The sequence below is a fragment of the Delphinus delphis genome, chromosome X, assembly GCF_949987515.2.
Source record: "Delphinus delphis chromosome X, mDelDel1.2, whole genome shotgun sequence".
Lineage (NCBI taxonomy): Eukaryota > Metazoa > Chordata > Mammalia > Artiodactyla > Delphinidae > Delphinus > Delphinus delphis.
In genome coordinates this window covers 46,037,077-46,056,281 of record NC_082704.1, presented here as the reverse complement: position 1 = coordinate 46,056,281, position 19,205 = coordinate 46,037,077, and the positions used below count along the sequence as shown (strand labels likewise).

At 40.5% G+C, this 19,205-nt stretch overlaps 1 protein-coding gene and 1 long non-coding RNA gene across 3 annotated transcripts in view; one reads left to right on the top strand and one right to left on the bottom strand.

Annotated features, from left to right (window-relative positions):
* LOC132418802 (uncharacterized) overlaps positions 1 to 18,578 on the bottom strand; it is a 158,604-nt gene extending 140,026 nt beyond the window's left edge. The window contains exons 1-3 of one of the 2 annotated variants that reach the window (XR_009518040.1): positions 18,455 to 18,578; positions 17,435 to 17,507; positions 16,166 to 16,278 (exon numbers count right to left, since the gene is read on the bottom strand). This is a non-coding gene — a long non-coding RNA (uncharacterized lncRNA). Of the gene's footprint in view, positions 1 to 16,165; positions 16,279 to 17,434; positions 17,508 to 18,454 lie in introns of those variants that run through there. The other variant, XR_009518039.1, reaches the window with a different exon arrangement.
* Positions 18,579 to 18,799: 221 nt separating this feature from the next.
* Positions 18,800 to 19,205, top strand: part of DIAPH2 (diaphanous related formin 2) — an 890,580-nt gene continuing 890,174 nt past the window's right edge. The window contains exon 1 of the mRNA XM_060003112.1: positions 18,800 to 19,150. Coding sequence (XP_059859095.1) covers positions 19,016 to 19,150 — 135 coding nt within the window. The 5' untranslated portion in view covers positions 18,800 to 19,015. The remainder of the gene's footprint in view (positions 19,151 to 19,205) is intronic.

Here is a 19,205-nt window from a genome sequence, read left to right as displayed (position 1 = left end):
CGGAAAAGAAGAAGTAAAGCTGTCACTGTTTGCAGATGACATGATACTATACATAGAGAATCCTAAAGATGCTACCAGAAAACTACTAGAGCCAATCAAGGAATCTGGTAAAGTAGCAGGATACAAAATTAATGCACAGAAATCTCTGGCATTCCTATACACTAATGATGAAAAATCTGAAAGTGAAATTAAGAAAACACTCCCATTTACCACTGCAACAAAAATAATAAAATATCTAGAATAAACCTACCTAAGGAGACAAAAGACCTGTATGCAGAAAATTATAAGACACTGATGAAAGAAATTAAAGATGATACAAATAGATGGAGAGATATACCATGTTCTTGGATTGGAAGAATCAACATTGTGAAAATGACTCTACTACCCAAAGCAATCTACAGATTCAATGCAATCCCTATCAAACTACCACTGGCATTTTTCACAGAACTAGAACAAAAAATTTCACAATTTGTATGGAAACACAAAAGACCCCGAATAGCCAAAGCAATCTTGAGAACTAAAAATGGAGCTGGAAGAATCAGGCTCCCTGACTTCAGACTATACTACAAAGCTACAGTAATCAAGACAGTATGGTACTGGCACAGAAACAGAAATATAGATCAATGGAACAGCATAGACAGCCCAGAGATAAACCCACACACATATGGTCACCCTATCTTTGATAAAGGAGGCAGGAATGTACAGTGGAGAAAGGACAGCCTCTTCAATAAGTGGTGCTGGGAAAACTGGACAGGTACATGTAAAAGTATGAAATTAGAACACTCCCTAACACCATACACAAAAATAAATTCAAAATGGATTAAAGACCCAAATGTAAGGCCAGAAACTATCAAACTCTTAGAGGAAAACATAGGCAGAACACTCTATGACATAAATCACAGCAAGATCCTTTTTGACCCACCTCCTAGAGAAATGGAAATAAAAACAAAAATAAACAAATGGGATCTAATGAAATTTCAAAACTTTTGCACATCAAAGGAAACCATAAACAAGAGCAAAAGACAACCCTCAGAATGGGAGAAAATATTTGCAAATGAAGCAACTGACAAAGGAGTAATCTCCAAAATTTACAAGCAGCTCAGGCAGCCCAATAACAAACAAAGAAACAACCCAATCCAAAAATGGGCAGAAGACCTAAATAGACATTTCGCCAAAGAAGATATACAGATTGCCAACAAACACATGAAAGAATGGTCAACATCATTAATCATTAGAGAAATGCAAATCAAAACTACAATGAGATATCATCTTACACTGGTCAGAATGGCCATCATCAAAAAATCTAGAAATAATAAATGCTGGAGAGGGTGTGGAGAAAAGGGAACACTCTTGCACTGCTGGTGGGAATGTAAATTGATACAGCCACTATGGAGAACAGCATGGAGGTTCTTTAAAAAACTACAAATAGAACTACCATATGACCCAGCAATCCCACTACTGGGCATATACCCTGAGAAAACCATAATTCAAAAAGAGTCATGTACCAAAATGTTCATTGCAGCTCTATTTACAATAGCTAGGTCATGGAAGCAACCTAATTTTCCTCAACAGATGAATGGATAAAGAAGATGTGGCACATATATACAGTGGAATATTACTCAGCCATAAAAAGAAACGAAATTGAGTTATTTGTAGTGAGGTGGATGGACCTAGAGTTTGTCATACAGAGTGAAGTAAGTCAGAAAGAGGAAAACAAATACCGTATGCTAACACATATATATGGAATCTAAGGAAAAAAAGAAAGGTCATAAAGAACCTAGGGGTAAGACGAGAATAAAGACACAGACCTACTAGAGAATGGACTTGAGGATATGGGGAGGGGGAATGGTAAGCTGTGACAAAGTGAGAGAGTGGCATGGACATATATACACTATGAAACATAAAACAGGTAGCTAGTGGGAAACAGCCACATATCACAGGGAGATCAGCTGGGTGGTTTGTGACCACCAAGAGGGATGGGATAGGGAGGGTGGGAGGGAGGAAGATGCAAGAGGGAAGAGATATGGGAACATATGTATATATATAACTGATTCACTTTGTTATAAAGCAGAAACTAACACACCATTGTAAAGCAATTATCCTCCAATAAAGATGTTAAAATAAATAAATAAATACATAAATAAAATCAATTGACCAGGGAATTCCCTGGCAGTTCAGTGGATGGGAATCAGTGCTTTCACTGCTGGGGGGACCAGGTTTGATCCCTGGTCAGGGAACTAAGATCCTGCAAGCCATGAGGCATGGCCAATAAGAAAAAATCAATTAACCATAAGTGATTGGTTTATTTCTGATTTATTTTTATAAGACTACTACACAGTCTTGAATACTATAGCTTTCTACTAAATTTTGAAATCAGGAAGTTGACAAAATCCAACACAGTCTAGCCACTTGTTTTTTTTTTCTTTTTGGTTGAACCGTGGGGCCTATGGGATTTTAGTTCCTCTACCAGGGATTGAACGCCCACCCTTGGCAGTGAAAATGCAGAGTCCTAACTGCTGGACTGCCAGGGAATGCCCTCTCTAAACACTTCTATTCAACATTATTACTAGTGGTTTTAGCTTGTGCTACCCAGCATGAAAGAGAAATTAAATACATCCAGATTGCAAAGGATTAAGTAAAACTGTCTTTATATGCAGAAGACATGAGTGTTTATATTGAAAATTGAATAGAATTTACAAAAAAGCTACTAGAATTCATAAGTGAGATTAGCCAAGTTGCAAGATATAAGACCAGTATATAAAAATCAATTGTATTTTTATATACTTGCAATGACCTATAGGAAGCTAAAATATTTAAAAGTACCATTTATAGTAGACCAAAAACTATAAAACATTTAGGAACAGATCTGACAAAAGAAGTGAAACCTTTGAACTGAAAACAGAAACCATTACTGAGAGAAATTTAAAAAGACCTAAATAAATGGAGAGAGATACCTTTTTCATGGATTGAAGGACTAAATTTTGTAAGGATGTCAATTCTTCCCAAATATATCTATAGAATCAATGCATTCCTACAAAGACCCAGAAGGCTTTTTAAAAAAAGAAATTTACAAGCTGATTCTAAAATTCATATAGAAATGCAAGCAACTTTGAAAGAGAAGAGCAAAGTTAGAGGGTTAATGCTATCTAATTTCAAAATATATTATAGAACTACAGCAATCAAAACAATGTGGTATTGACCTAAGATAGACAAATAGATGAATAGAATATAAACGGTCCAGAAATAAACACACACATATATAGACAACTGATCTTTTACAAAGGTGTGAGAAAAGTGCAAGGTGGATAGAAGATGGTTTTTCAAATGATAGTGGAACAATTGGATGTCCATGTACAAAAGCAAAAATAAAACCAGAATTTCAATCCCTTGCACCATTACAAAATTTAACTCAGAGGATGGATCATAGATCTAAATGTAACATCTAAAACTATAAAATTTCTAGAAGAAAACATAGGAGAAAAATTTCGTGAACTTGGGTTATGCAAAGATTTTTTAGATATCATACCCAGTGTACAGTCAATAAAATAAAAATCAGTAAATTGTAATTTCATCAAAATTAAAACATCTGCTTTTCAAAAGACACTGTTAATAGAATGAGAAAACAAGCCACGGATTTGGAAGAAAATATTTGCAAAGCATATATCTGATATAAGACTCTTACTGAGAATACAAGAGTGTCAAAACTCAGTACTGAGAAAACCATCAACCCAATTAAAAATAAATATTGGAGCAGATACTTCAGACACTTAGATAGCAAATAAACAGTGAAAGGATGCTCAATGTTACTAGTCATGAGAGAAATACAAATTAAAGCCACGAGAAACCACCATGTATCTATCAGACTGGCTAAATTAAAAGACAATGGCATTAACAAGTAATGCCAAGGACACAGGACAACTGGAACTCTAATTTATTGCTGTTGGGAATGTAAAATTATACCATTTCCTTGGAAAACACTTCAGCAGTTTCTTTTTTCTTTTTTTAATCCAGTTTTATTGAGATATAATTGACATACAGTGCTGTATAAATTCATGGTATATAGCATAATGACTTGACTTACATACATCATGAAATCATTACCACTATAAGTTTAATGATCATCCATCATCTTGTACAGATATAAAATAAAAAGAGAAAAGTATCTTTTCCTTGTGATGCGAACTCTTAGGATTTATTCTCTTAACTTTTGTATATAACATACAGCAGTGTTAATTATATTAATCATGTTGTACATCTTTTTTTGGATATCTAAAGAAAATTTTTATTTGTGACACATTTTTAACAGCTCTACTGAGGCATAACTGATATAAAATAAATTGTCTATATCTAAAAGTACAGTTTGATACCTCTGACATATTCATATCCTCATGAAATCACCACCATGATCAAGATTATTAACACACACCTCAGCCCCAGAAGATTCCTAAGTCCCTCTCTAATCTGTCCCTCTTGCCCCTACAGTCTCCCTCCCCTGATGCCCAGGCAACCATTGATTCCTTTCTGTCATTATAGATTATTTTGCATTCCCAAGAATACTATATAATGAAAATGAAATCATATACTATGCACTATTTTCTTTTTCACTTGGTATAATTATTTTGAGACGTATCTTTTTTTTCATATCAATTGTTCATCCTCTTATTGCTCAGTCATTCTACTGTATGGATGCGCCCTAATCATGGCAGTTTTTTAACAAGTTAGATATACAGCTACCATATGACCCAGCCAATTCCACACCTAGGTATTTTCTTGAAAGAAATGAAAGCCTATGTATACGTGAAGACATACTTGAATACACAAACTGTGGTATATCCATACAGTGGAATACTACTCAGCAATAAGAATCCAACAGCTTGGCTGAATCTCAAAATAAAGATGCCGAGTGAAATAAGCCAGAGGAAAAATGAGTATATACTATGATTGCATTTATGCGAAACTGTATAAAAATGCAGGTTTTTTTTTTTTTTTCTGTCACAACTCTACAGTGACAGAAAGCAGATCATCGTTTGCCTGGGGACAAGCTTGGATTGTGAAGGAGGGTTACACAGGGGCAGGAGGAAACTCTTTTGGGCCGATGGATACGTTCATGTTCTTGACTGAGCTGATAATCGCACAAGGTTATATACATATGTCTTTTTAAAAGTATTTTATTGTGGTAAGAACATTTAACAGGAGATCTACCCTCTTAACAGATTTTCAAGTGTACAATACAGTATTATCTATAGGCATGACTTTGTACAGCAGATCTCTAGAGCCTATTCATCTTGCATAACTGAATTATATCTGTTGATTAGCAATTCCCCTTTTCCTCCCTGCCCTAACCCCTGGCAACCACCATTCTATTCTTCATGTCTATGAATTTGACTATTTTGGATACAAATTTTATCAACTCATACACTTTAATATGTGTAGTTTGTTGTCTGTCAATTACACCTCAATAAAGAGTTCAGGGGGGCTTCCCTGGTGGAGCAGTGGTTGAGAATCTGCCTGCCAATGCAGGGGACACGGGTTCGAGCCCTGGTCTGGGACGATCCCACATGCCACGGAGCAACTGGGCCCGTAAGCCAACTACTGAGCCTGCGCGTCTGGAGCCTGTGCTCCGCAACAAGAGAGGCCGCGACAGTGAGAGGCCTGCGCACCGCAATGAAGAGTGGCCCCCGCTCGCCACAACTAGAGAAAGCCCTCGCACAGAAACAAAGACCCAACACGGCCAAAAATAATAAATAAATAAATAAAACTGAAAAATAAAAAAAATAGAATTTATTAAAAAAAAGAGTCCAGGGAATTGCACATAACTGCGAGAAGTAATAATTGTAGTTAACAGTTAATGACTACTTACTTTGTGCCAAGTACTGCACTAAGCATTTTCTATGCATTAATTAATCTCATTCTGAAAGCAACCTATGATGGAAGTATTATTCTTAACCCCATTTTACTTATGAGGATACTAAGGCATAGTAAAGTTAAATTACTTGGCCAAGGTCATAATGTCTCATAAAATGTGGAGTAACTATAATGTGTACTTCCTCTCATGATGATAGCTGAAATGTATTCAGCACTGCATGTAGCAGACCCTGAGTCAATCATTTGACATGCACTATCTCATTTCAGCCTCATCAGCACTATGAAGTTGGTACTGATTTACAGAGGAGGAAACTGGCACAGTGGAATGAAGCAACATGCTCCAAATTATATAGTAAGTAGTGGAGGAGCGGAGATTTGAACGAAGGATCTTCATCCATCAGGTGAATCCCAGGATAAAATAGGTTGAGAACTACTCTGTTAAGAAGTTGGATCTGTGGACCAACATGCAGATGGATCTGATACTTGCCTGATCAGACAGGTCACTCTTTGCCTGATGCTGAACACAGTCGTTTGTTGTGTGGATCCCTCACTGCTTTGGTCCACCTGTCTGAGTGGACCTCAGGTACTCAGGTACTGACTACTGAGTCAGTACTCAGGTACTGACTACAGCTTGCATTACAGTGGAGCCTGCCAAGCCTTACTACCTGACTGACTGCCTCCTTGCCCTTCCCCACCACCCTGTACAGATAAATTGGTTCTCCCAGATCCTTGACCTTAAATACCTGAGTCTCTACCACTCCTAGTTAGTTTCCTCTCCTTACAGACTTGTGTTACTGATAACCATAAAGCCTCCTAGCAGAGTATATCCAAGTTATGACAAAGACTAGGTCACAAACCATCTTACTCAGATTTAAATGTATCTCCTTTCTTATAGATCCATTGATTTCTGTTCACATTAGAAATTCCATGCACAGCTGAGACCTGTTAATGTGGAATAAGATGGTTTCATAAGCCATACTCCCTGCTGAAATATCAAGGGCCTGGATTACAGTAATGTCTTGTTTCCTTCATGTGTGAACTCAGATAATTTTTGAATATAAATATATCCCATCTCCTTGATCCCATTGCCACCCCTGGAGCTGCTTGTTCTCTCTGGTAGTACAATGTTGAGTGTCAGGGGCATCAGAGTTTTCCTAAACTATCAGAAGCAACCAATTTGCCTCTTTTGCTCATCTACCACTTCTATGCTTTGCTCTACTCCTGACAGCTCCTGCTGGTTTGGATTTGATCCTTTTCTTCTACCATTTACTCCTGACTCTGTTCTCACCCTTCGTTCGACATTTGGTCTCTCATTCCATTCCATTTATTGCTATATTTTAAACATGCAGTTTAGCACTTTGAAAACATCTGAATGGAAGTGTTGTTCTTGGGATGGCAGTCGGAGAGGTACAATTCAGGATTCCCCCTCCTTCATTCAATTCCATCTCCCTTGCTGGTACCTTGTTTTTCTCTCTCCTCTGTCCTATAACCCTCCGGTTCATGATTTGTTTTCTTTTACCCCAGTGGTTCTCAAACTTGAGCATGCCTCAGAATCACCTGGAGGGCTCGTTAAACACGAATTGCTGGATTACACCATACAGCTTCTGATCCAGTAGGTCTGGGTTGGTGCTTGAGAATTTTTAGTTCTAACAAGCTTCCAGGTGATGCTGATGCTGTTGCTCTGGGGACTATACTTTGAGAACCACTGTTCTAGATCAACACTGTTCATACAGATCACCGTTCTATCTCTATGGCTTGTCCACTAGGCCCTTTCTTGTGAACTGCCTTGATGTGCAAAGCTGGCAGGTGTGGCTAAGAATCCTGACCTCTGAGGCCCACATGGTAAACTCTCTGCATATGCCACCATCACCCAGAGGCAAGTCTTTAAATCAGAGCCCCTGATCTTGGGTTACTCTAAAGGTAGAAACTCACTGTGCTCTCTAGAGGTAAGAACTCAGAATCAAGATGTTAAGATTTATGTGCTAAAGCTTCTGAAACGTACTTCTAAAATGTAGCTTGCTGTCCAAATTAAGCTAGTTCAGCTTTCTAGAAGTAACTGAGAGGAAGAATAAATTTAGAAAATGAGGTGCAACCTACTCCTGAATAACCAAAAGGAATGTGGTCTCTCATATTCATACTCATTCTCTCTGTCATTATTAATTTGGATATGTTTGCATGTGTATACATTAACAGGACAAATTAAGGATTACCTATGTGTCTATCTATTTGTGTGCTTTGTGTATGTTTTTTAATATATAAAGATACATCTAGGCATTTTTTAACTTAATGTAATTTACATGATATAAACCTCTAGCACTTAGAGCAGGCTTCCAGCACACAAATAAAATATGGCAGGCAGTCTCCTTTCTGATACATTCTGAGTACTGCTCCCCCTGGCTATTAGCTTCAACTTGACTCCTTGGATCTAGCCTCCACCTTACATAGCCCCTCTACCCTGTGTCTGGTCACAAGCCAACTCCAGCAGAGACTTTCATGGAGCAGTGAGGGGGTTAGAACTACTACATCTGGCAGGAGGGGGAAGATAATGAACTAAGCTGAATAAAGGAGAGAAAGGAGGGAAGAGAGAAAAGAGAGGATTCAAGAGAGAAAGAAGCCAAAAGAGACACATGTGTATGTCAAGAGTGAGCATTCTCTGAAGAAACTAGACTGTTTTTATTGTTTGGTTGATGAACTGTCTCTGAAAGCCATCTCAAGGGTGGAGTTCTGAGCAACATTAGCTTTAATTTAACGTGTGTATAGTCTTCCAAGTGGATATTGTTTCCAAGAAGAAATCTGCTCATCAGTTTCCCAATTTCTGTATTTATTATCACCAAAGGCTTCATCCTTTCTGATTTTTCTGCTGGCTACCATCTCTTTAATGTCTGGCCTCTGTGTCATTGTACTTTCCTGGATCCCATCCTACCTGTCCGAATGTTTTTTTAGCATCCCACCATCCAATATCAAAAATGTTTTTTTTCCCAGATTCCCAATCTTCATTCTAGTATCCTGCTATCACGACCCTCCCTGTCACTCAGTACTGAAATCAAAGAACCTACCAGGAGTAGTAAACTTTGTTAAGTGATATCCTTGGATGATTTCTTTCCCTCTGTCCACACTTAAAAATGAGCTTCCAACAAACTTCTTTCTTTGCTTCCCATAACCCTCTATACTCTCTTCCCTGGTTATCTTACCTACTGCCACATCTTCACCTAGTAGTTATGTAAATGACTGTAAATCTTCATGTCTGTCTCCAAACCCTCTCAAAAACACCAGACCTAATGTCTAATGCCATTTCCTTCTGCAGGCACCTGAAATGTGGTTTCTTTCATACATAACTCAGTATTATATTTTCCAAGTGTACTTCTCTTCCTAGATTCCTAATCTGCATTGCAATATTATCATTCTCCCTGTTATTCAGTATTGAAACCTCAGAATTATCTTCTACTTTTCCCATTCCCCCATTGCCTATAACAGGTCATCAAATCCTGGAACTATTACCTGTGAGATCTGTTCCCATCTTTCCATTCTCTTTTCTACTGCCCTAATTCATGGTCTTATTATCGTGAGACTATCATCGAAATATCTAACTAACTGCCCCTGGTCGCTTGAACCAGCCCAACACATCCATGCATCTCATATCCACCAAGCAATAAAGTTAAGCTATGGATGCCTCCAGGCTGTTTACTACTGATTCTCTTTTGTTTCTTAAGACACCTTCTCCCTACGATCCTGACTCTACCTTACAAACTCTTGGGTCTACAAGCCAAGTCTAATGGAGACTTTAGTCCTGTGCATTTTCTTTTACTTTTTTAAAATTTATTTTATTATATTTTTTATTTTTGGTTGTGTTGGGTCTTCGTTGCTGCATGCGGGCTTTCTCTAGTTGTGGTGAGTGGGGGGGGCTACTCTTCATTGTAGTGCACAGGCTTCTCATTGCATTGGCTTCTCTTGTTGCAGAGTACAGGCTCTAGGTGCGTGGGCTTCAGTAGTTGTGGCACGTGGGCTCAGTAGTTGTGGCGCGCGGGCTCTAGGGTGCACAGGCTTCAGTAGTTGTGGCACGTGGGCTCAGTAGTTGTGGCACGCGGGCTCTAGGGTGTACAGGCTTCAGTAGTTGTGGCACACAGGCTCAGCAGCTGTGGCTCACGGGCTCTAGAGTGCAGGCTCAGTAGTTGTGGAGTACGGGCTTAGTTGCTCTGCGGCATGTGGGATCTTCCCGGACCAGGGATTGAACCAGTGTCCCCTGCATTGGCAGGTGGATTCTTAACCACTGTGCCACCAGGGAAGTCCCAGTCCTGTGCATTTTTACATTAATTAATTGACTGATTGATTGCCGCACCGGCTCTCAGTTCCCCGACCAGGGATAGAACCTGGGCCACAGCAGTGAAAGCCTGGAATCCTAACCACTAGGCCACCAAGGAATTCCCTATTTATTTTTGACTCATTGGTTATTCTTAGCAGATTTTGCCTTGGCTCATCCTTCTAGCTCCTCCTTCTCTGGACTATCTTGGATACCTACATGATGTCAGGTTCCTATTGCTGGCACTCAGGTTGAGCTAACATACTTATTCCCCAATGAGAGAATGGCTTTTGAAAGTGGTATCCTAATATCCCCCACCTCTAGTTTCTCATCTTACAACCATCCTACATACCAATGCCAGAGAATTTCCCTAAAACATAGGGTTACTCATGTGTTTTTCCTGTTCATGTATCTCTCATGACTCTCCACAGCTTAAATAATAAATTCAGAGTTCAGAATGGCATTCCAAGACTTCCCACCTTGGTCTCATTGTGCTTTCCCAGCTTTATCTCCCACTATACAATTACAAAACCTACCCTCCAGCCCCATTAGATGACTAGTCAGTTTCCAAACTCAGCCCACATTTTCCTTTCTCTATGCTGTAGGTCATGCTGTTCCCTCTTTCTCAAATGCCCTTTTCTCTAATTTTCAACTTTTGGGATACTACTTAAAGGTCCAGCTTTTCCATGAAACTTCCCCTATTCTCTTCCTCCTATATGCTTCTGTAACATTCTTTTGCAGTTAAATGTATACTTACTTGTCAGTTGCCTTGACTACATCCTAAGCCCGTTGAGATCATTCATAGTGTATGTCACTTATCCTTAGCACCATGCCCTAGATATAGTTACTACTCAATATGTGTTAATATATTATTTAATTAAAATTATATGTATAAGTTCTAATATACTAGCTAAAATAAAATCTAATTACTTTACAGTTTTAATAATCGAAAATAGTATAAAAGGGAAAAAAGCAATCTTTTAATAACAGTTATATATTATCACAGGGCTGTGCCTGTGATGGAAAAGATTTATTCTGTAGATTTAGGATCAAGCTTGGCCCTGTGTGTCTTTGAATTTGGCCACTATCAAAGCCAAGGCTTTGAGGCATTTTGATGGTGTAAAGCAACAACATGGTGAGGGATTAAAGGATGGAAATTCTGATGCAAATCAGGGTTGGTTCATAGAGTTTAGAGGCAGGTCTGCCCTTGTATAATGTCAGGGTGTGAGGTGAAGCTGCTAGTACTGATGAGACGGCAGCTCACATTAGCCTTTCTGTTTTGAAGGCAGCAGAAAGCCAATGATACAGGGCTACTTGAGAAAATAAATAAATACAATAAAAGTAGCAGCAAAATAGATATCCTAGAATCTAGTTTTCAATTAATCATCCAATGATGAAAAGTCTTTCCCAAAAATTTTCTTAAAAATTCATGTGCAAATCTCAAAGAAGACCTCCTGAATGAATCTGATGTACATTTTAGCTTCTAAAATGTTATAATGGAACACTTGAAAGTAAAGACCTATATATTCTCTGCTACTGTATTAGTTAAAACACAATTTAATGTAATTGGTTTCTGGGTTTCTCTGTTGAATTCATTTATGTAAACTTCTAAGAGTTATTCTGGTACATAATGTATACTTGATTAAGTATGGTGCTTGTGGTCATTTCCATAAAACATTAGGCCCTGGGTCAGAAATAAATTCTTCTGTTATATCACTGTATAGGAAAATCAAACCCCAGATCTCCTGGTTTTGCCAGGAAAGGAGGGGCAAGGTTGGTGTTTGTGTGAAAATGTCAACTCTTTGGAATTTTAAGTAGGTATATGTCACTGTTTGTATAACAGGGGAGGTGGCTTAAACAAGTGATCTGTATTTGCATCCAAGAAAAAAATAGGTAATAATGAACAAATAAAAACTGATGTGGGATGCTTGAACCTTGAAAGTATTATTCTCAGAGAAAGAAGCCAGTCACAAAACGCCATATATTGTATGACTCTATTTATGTGAAATGTCCAGAATAGGCAAATCTACAGAGACATAAAGTAAATTAGTGGTTGCCTTGGGCTGGGGGTTGAGGTGGGGGTCTGAGGAGTGGTTTGGGAGGACTGGGGAGGGAAGATGGCTAAGGAAGGGATCCTTTTTGGTGCAATGAAAAAATTCTAAAATTGATTGCAGTGACGGTTGTACAATTCTGGGAATATACTAAAAACCACTGAATTGTACATTTAAAAAGGTGAATTGTATGTTATGTGCATTATATCTCAATAAAGCTGTTAAAATTTATGTGGGAGAATATGTAAAACAAAAATAAACCTATTTCTAAGACTGATGCCCAGATATGAAAATGTTTTTATTGTTTACAGATGTCAAACATATATTCCTTAATTTTCATGTAGTTAATTATATTTTGAAAAGGTCAGAAAATAAACACAAACCACAAAGTAAAAGAGACAATCAATTTTATTTGCATAATTGTAGTCTCAATTTTGAACTATACTCATCTTCAAGAGACTGTTTATACTGATTTAAAAAAACCCTCAATTTCATTAAATAGATAGCATCCCTATAACCACCAATGTGTGCTTCTGTGATCCACATAATTTAGCAAGCAAACCGAACGTTTTTCTCTCACTGTTTATTACTACATTTATGTCCTAGTAACTTATAGATTGGACAATTGCCATTTATGATCTGTTAAGCCACTCTTGAAAAGCACTCTGGGGGCTTTGGTTAATGTAGAACAGGAAGTCTGTTCTTTGTTAGAAGCATATTTTCCAGATAAGATTCAAAGGGTTGCTTTTCAGCATACTGTATAAAACCATAGATAGCACGAATCTGGGAATTCTCAGTCTCTAGCAGTCTCAACATTTTCCCCAAAAGGGGACATTGGCGCTATTATCTCTTAGACTGATTTTTGTTGGGCTATGTCTTAGCTACACCAAACCCTGTAATCATCACAACTCAACACATTAACCTTTACATCCAGGTAAGTGACTACTATTGGTCATTACTGTTTCCAGGCCTTTTCTTGTTGTCCACTTTTCTTCTACTGGGACCAATCCTGCTTCTACTCAGAAAGGATTTAAGGAGCAGTATTTCAGTAGTTTGGTGGCTTAGCATCCAGTGGGCCTATTGCTTCTGGTCCTACTTAGATCTCACAGACCAGTTGAAGTAACTGGGTCTCTTGGGTGCCATTTTTACTCGCCTGTCTCTGCCTTTTCTCGTGGACTTCACCTGACATGCCGATTCATTTAGGCTTGGTGCGCTGCCTTGTTTAGCACTGTTTTTCCAGACCTCTTAAGGGATTGTTCATTTGTTTCTTAATCCCAAACCCCCTGACTGGATTCCTACTACGTACTGCTTGCTTCATTCTCTGCCTAGTGCCTGCCACCAGACTGGATTCTATTCTCTGCCTGCCTGACAGGACATCCATCGTTAGACTTCCAGAGTTTAGCTGTCTGCCTTCTTGCCTACTGTTACACAACCTTCTGCTTTACCAGCCTTTCCAGACTCTTTCTGTTGGTGACTACAGGAACCTTGTTAGCTTTCCTGTCCTGACCTAATGAGTCTCTTTAGTGTCTGGGTATCAGGCTCCTTGGTCTGGCTCTGCCTGCCAACGACAAGTACCTGTTAAGATACTATCTCCCAGTTTACTACTAGGTTTTTATTGCCTTGGGCCAACGTTTTAGTAATTCTTGTTTACTTTTTCATTCCCTTTGTTTCCTGTATGTAATCTGTGGAGAGGAACAGTGTGTTCCTTTAAACATCTCTTGGATTCGTTCCTTTCTCTTTATTTCCTCTGGGGCTACTCTAGCTCTGATCCTCATGACTTTATCCAGCAGGACTCTATCTAGTTTTAGCTAGAGCTCAGCACTGGTGCCTCAAAGGGTCGCCTCAGAGGATAAGAGAGAAGCCAAGCAGTCATGAGGACTGCAATCTCCATTCCCACAGTAACTTCAAACAGGTCAGCTAGATTTGTATCTGTTGTACATACTGAGCTTCTGTAAAGGTTTTGTTTGGGGGAAAAACAATTCTGCACTGAGAGAAAAATAAGTTGGAGAATCAGTGTCCAGTTATTCTGCATACCACTGCCAGACCAGCTCCTTAAAATATTCCTTTATTTTATAACATTCCTGCTAAATATCCTTATCAGTCACTACTATTATGTCTTATATTTAAATCTGTTTACATACTGGGCAAACGCTATGGGGAGAACCATGTTTCCTACTATTATTCAACATCTATGTTCTCACCATTCTACTCAAGCCCCACTGGCCCCTCTACATTATTGGTCAGTATTGTTTCCAGGCCATTCCATATGTTGTCTTTTCCTTACTTCCTTTCTTTGCTTTGCCTATTCAAGTATGATTTCTGCTTCAGCCCTTGGCAGTTCAAGTTCTCCTTGAAAACTTCTATTCTAGGCCTGACAAATCTCACCCCTTCACCACATTATCCTGAATTTTGGGTCAGGACCTCCGAATTAGGCAGCCAATTTGCTCTTACTGTTCCACACATTCGTTTCCTTGTTTGTTTTCTCAAGCAGATTTTATACCTTTGATGGCAAAGAATTTATGTTTTACACTCTGTTCCATTACAAGGGTTTGTGTACCACAAATAGCACATTAGTGATTGGTAAATAGGAGAATGGTGTCATTAAAATTAGGTGGAAGGCCAACTGGTTCACGTGTGAAGTGTTTTAGCACTTTAAGTTTTGACGTGATCAGGAGCCAGCTTTCTCACAATTAAAGAGAAGCCTTCACAATATGAAGACTTTCAGAAAAAAAGAAGAATCCTGCACAAAACTGCCCCTTTTTTGTGACTGGTTTAGTGATTTCAACAACCTCTAAATTTCCCATCACATTAAACTAGCTGGTGAAGCTGTGAGTACTGATAATGAAGCTGTGAAGACCTTTCACTGTGTGATTCTAAAAAGTTGGTTACTCCTCAATTAGATTTTTAATTCTGATGAAAATGGCGTCTATTAAAAGTAAATGCCCTTGAGGATTCACCTTGGGGAAAGAGGAAGCGTGAAGGCTACCAAGCACTGATGGCTGTGATGCTGGGTGCAGATGCCAGTGGAGATTCAACCTCCTGAGTGTTTTTATTAGAATGGTTATTGTTTACATTAGTGCTCTGATTATAAATTTGCATTGGGTTTAAGTGACCTGCCCTAACCACGTTTTCCCCAGAAGCCCTGTTATTTTTAGTGTGCAATTCTGCAGAACAGGAGATTCTTCAGGAAGACATGTATGCCTTTAGCGCAGAACATCTGGTACTTTTTTATTCGCACGATGTCTAGTTTGGTGTTGCCCATGTAGTATGTGCTTAATAAATACTTGTTTATTCTCAGGCAACCTTTAATTCATAAATATTTTTCCATAACCTTGGAGGTGTTTATTTCTTACTTTTGTCTAATCCATGTTGGCTTTAATTTCTCTATTAATGGCCCAGATTATTTAGAGGAGAACACGTAGCAGAAGGGAGACACAGAAAGCCAGGATGAATTGGGACTAACATACGCACACTAATGTGTATAAAATAGATAAATAATGAGAACCTGCTGTATAGCACAGGGAACTCTGCTCCACTTAGCTGTACAGTAGAAACTAGCACAACATAGTAAAACAACTCTAGCCCAATTGAAAAAATAAAAAGAAACCTCTGGGGTAATGGATGGCTCTAAGATCAGTTTGAAGAAAGAGCCTAGCAGCCTTTTATCTTTCTTTTTTCCCAGGGCTGGCTTTTAATGTTAACCGGGTGCTAAACTCATGAGAGGCCAGAGGGAGAGACTACAAGGTCAGCGGGTCTAACACACACTTTTGAAGTCCCAACTGATGGTAGTAGCCTTCTTCTTTCTGCAGCATCAGAGAAAAGATGTCTCTCCATCCACCGGCCTATTTGTGTGTCCCAGGAAGGTAAAAATAAAGAAATGTAGTGGGATCAGCCCTAGGACTGCACTTGGTGAGGTGCCTGGTTCATAATCAGTGGACAAAGTGTCCTTGCAGGGGACCAGTGGCTCCTTTTGTGTGTTAGCTTCCAAGAGAGGCCCTGGTATTTGAAGGAAGGGGGTTGGTTTGTTTGTTTGTAATGACTGTTTACATTAACTGGAACAAAATGCTGAAAAGAAAACAGCCAGAATTAAGATGGGGCTGAGATAACCACAATAAAGTCAAATGTAAGCCATCTCAGGGACAAACTTTCTCACTTTTTGCAGTACAGATTATGCATCTTTTACATGTACCTCTCATTTGACTTCAAATGTAGCTTCACCTGGCCTGAGGATGGTGAAACCCAGCCTTACACTCAAAATAATGTTGATCCATTTTCAAATATTCACACACTCAAAACAGAAGTCACTTGTATTACAACGCCTTCACCGCTTTTAAAACCAGACCAATGAGATCTACAAGTGGGGACCTTCATGATCTGGAAGCTGCTCATCTGTTCTGCTTCTCTTGCCAAGAGCAGCCCCTATCCGTCACCTCCAATTTCTTAACCACAGAGTCTCTGCACATGCTATGGTCATTTCCTTTGCCTGGGATGCTCTTCACTCTCCTTTTTTGCCTTGTAATTGCTCAATACTTTTTTGTTTAATATCCTTCCCGATAGCCAGAAAGTTCCACAAGAGCAAGCCACATCCGTCTTGTTCACCACTGGACCCTCAATGCCTAGCAGGGTATCAAACACTTAGTAGGCTGTCAACAAATATTTAGTGTCTTCAGTCAGACCCTTAAGGCTCAGCTCAAACATCATCCTCTTTGGTAAGGTGTCCCAGAGTCTCTGGCACTCCGGTGGTGACCCCCCTCATGTGCTCCGTGGGCTCCCTGTTCCTATGTGTTGCAATGAAGCACAGTCATCAACAACTGGCCTCTCCCAGTAGACTAGGAGGTTCTAAAGGGCAGGACTGTGAGCTTCATCCTCCTAACCCACAGCACTCTGGATATCACCTGGTATACTCTAAGGAGCTCAATAAAGATCTACTGGGCAGATTATTAAGCAACATTTGAGCTTGGGGGTTACTCAGCTATGGCTCACACCCACATCTCTCAAACAGGAATTACGTGAAAGCAGTGGATAACCAGGTCACATCTTACTGCAGCAACCACTTCTATGCCATTTTTCAGGAGGGGGGGCATTTAAGTAATTCAAATCACACGTGTGTGTGTGTGTGTGTGTGTGTGTGTGTGTGTGTGTGTGTGTGTGTGTAGTGAGTTAAATTCAGAATATACATCAAATTTTAAGTCAAACAGAAACTTCAACAAAGCAAATTTACCTTAGGGCTCCTTGCCCATCCTGTCTGGGAGCATGTATTCCCTCTTCTCTGCTGTCCTTGGGTAGTTTACCATCTGCATGATTAAAAAGAAAGTTAATGACAATGGCAAAGCCAGGATTAAGACGGCTTTCAGATGCCTAACATTCTTTTTATTCTACTTTCCAAGTTAATTGCCTCATCACAATCACACCTACAGCATGGTCAAATTTATCCTAATGCACTCTCAAAAAATATGTTCATAAACATATTAGCTTCGGCATAGCAGAAGTTAGGTTGAAGGGGAGAAGGGCAAAAGGGTCATAGCCTGAAGATACCTGAATAACAGGCACATGAGCATGTTTGTAGACCTGGTATCTAAATTTACATTTCAGGTAGCTTCTTTAGATTGTATGATGGTGGTTCATTCAAGTTCTGCCCGGCCCCGCTAATGTTCTCAATGTGAACTTTATTTTTAAAGCGGCGTGGGCCTCTTCCTGACAACTGCAGGAGGAAAGATTACGAATACCAGCGGTGCCCTGTTGCTGCCGCTGCACCAAATCACCTAGCATTTGTCTAGAGATTTACATTTTTAACAAAGCTTTGACACACATGATCTTATTCGCTCCCCACAACAACTATAAACCCAAAGTAGCTCAGGAAACTGAAAATAGCACTCAATCCAATTGTTAGCTCTCCATAGGTGCTTTGGCTAAAGAGCCTTACACTTCCTTGGGATTAGGCAGTGGGCGCCTGCTGCTTCTACTACCTGGCAGCCTGGGAATAAAGGAACGACTGTATTTCTTTGGTCGCAACGCAATCATGGCAACAGAAAGCACCCACTCCTTACACTTTCACCCGTACAGTCTGTCTAGGCAATTAATCAGCGCTCCCCTTGGGGGTTTTCCTACAGGATGCTAGTTGCCTTGCCAATCAACCCCTCCCACGGAGGGGAGCACAACCACACCCCCAGCGAGGCCTCGGCCAGCCGGGAAAGGTGCTCTGGCCTACACGAGTGGAAGCGGAGACTCAGGTAAAACTCACACGTGAATCCTGCCGGGCCTCAGTGTCCCCATCTGTAAAATGGGCTACACCTCCTCTCTCTTGGCTAGTTCCCTCCCATTTCACGCTAGGCCCCTAGGAAGGGAAATCAGTGCTTAACCGCAGCTTAAAGTCCTTTAGTTTGGCAGCTGTCGCCGTGCCGGGCATGCTCAGTAGCCCGGCCGGCTCGGCAGCAGGAGTAGGAAGCAGCTTTCCGCGCCCGGGCGGCGGACTGCGGGCACTTTGATGAATCACGTGTGCGGAGGCCCTCTTAAAGAGATAGGCACCTACTTTCCCTCCACCCTAAACACCACCCTGAGGGCGGCGGCGGCGGCGACCGTGGTAATTGCAGCCGCTCGGGGGCAGGGCTTGCCCCAGCGCAGAGTAGTGGCAACGGCTTGTCGCGTCGGGAGCCCCGGGGACGTGAACTCGGCAGACCCACTCTCTCCCCCTCTCAGGAGGAGGTGCTGCCAAATCCACGCGGGGCAGCGGGACCGCCCCGAGGGGCTTCCTCAGTGGAGGAGAGGTGGGGTTCCAGGGCACAGGTGACAGGGCCGGAGAAAGATGGAGCAGCCCGGGGCGGCGGCGGCGTCGGGCGCCGGAGGCTGCGGCGAGGAACCCGGTGGGGGCCGAAGCAACAAGCGGAGCGCGGGGAACCGGGCCGCCAACGAAGAGGAAACGAAAAACAAACCTAAATTGGTGAGTGCTCCCGCAGCCCCCGCCGGCCTTGGGGACAGCGAGAGCCCCGGGATCC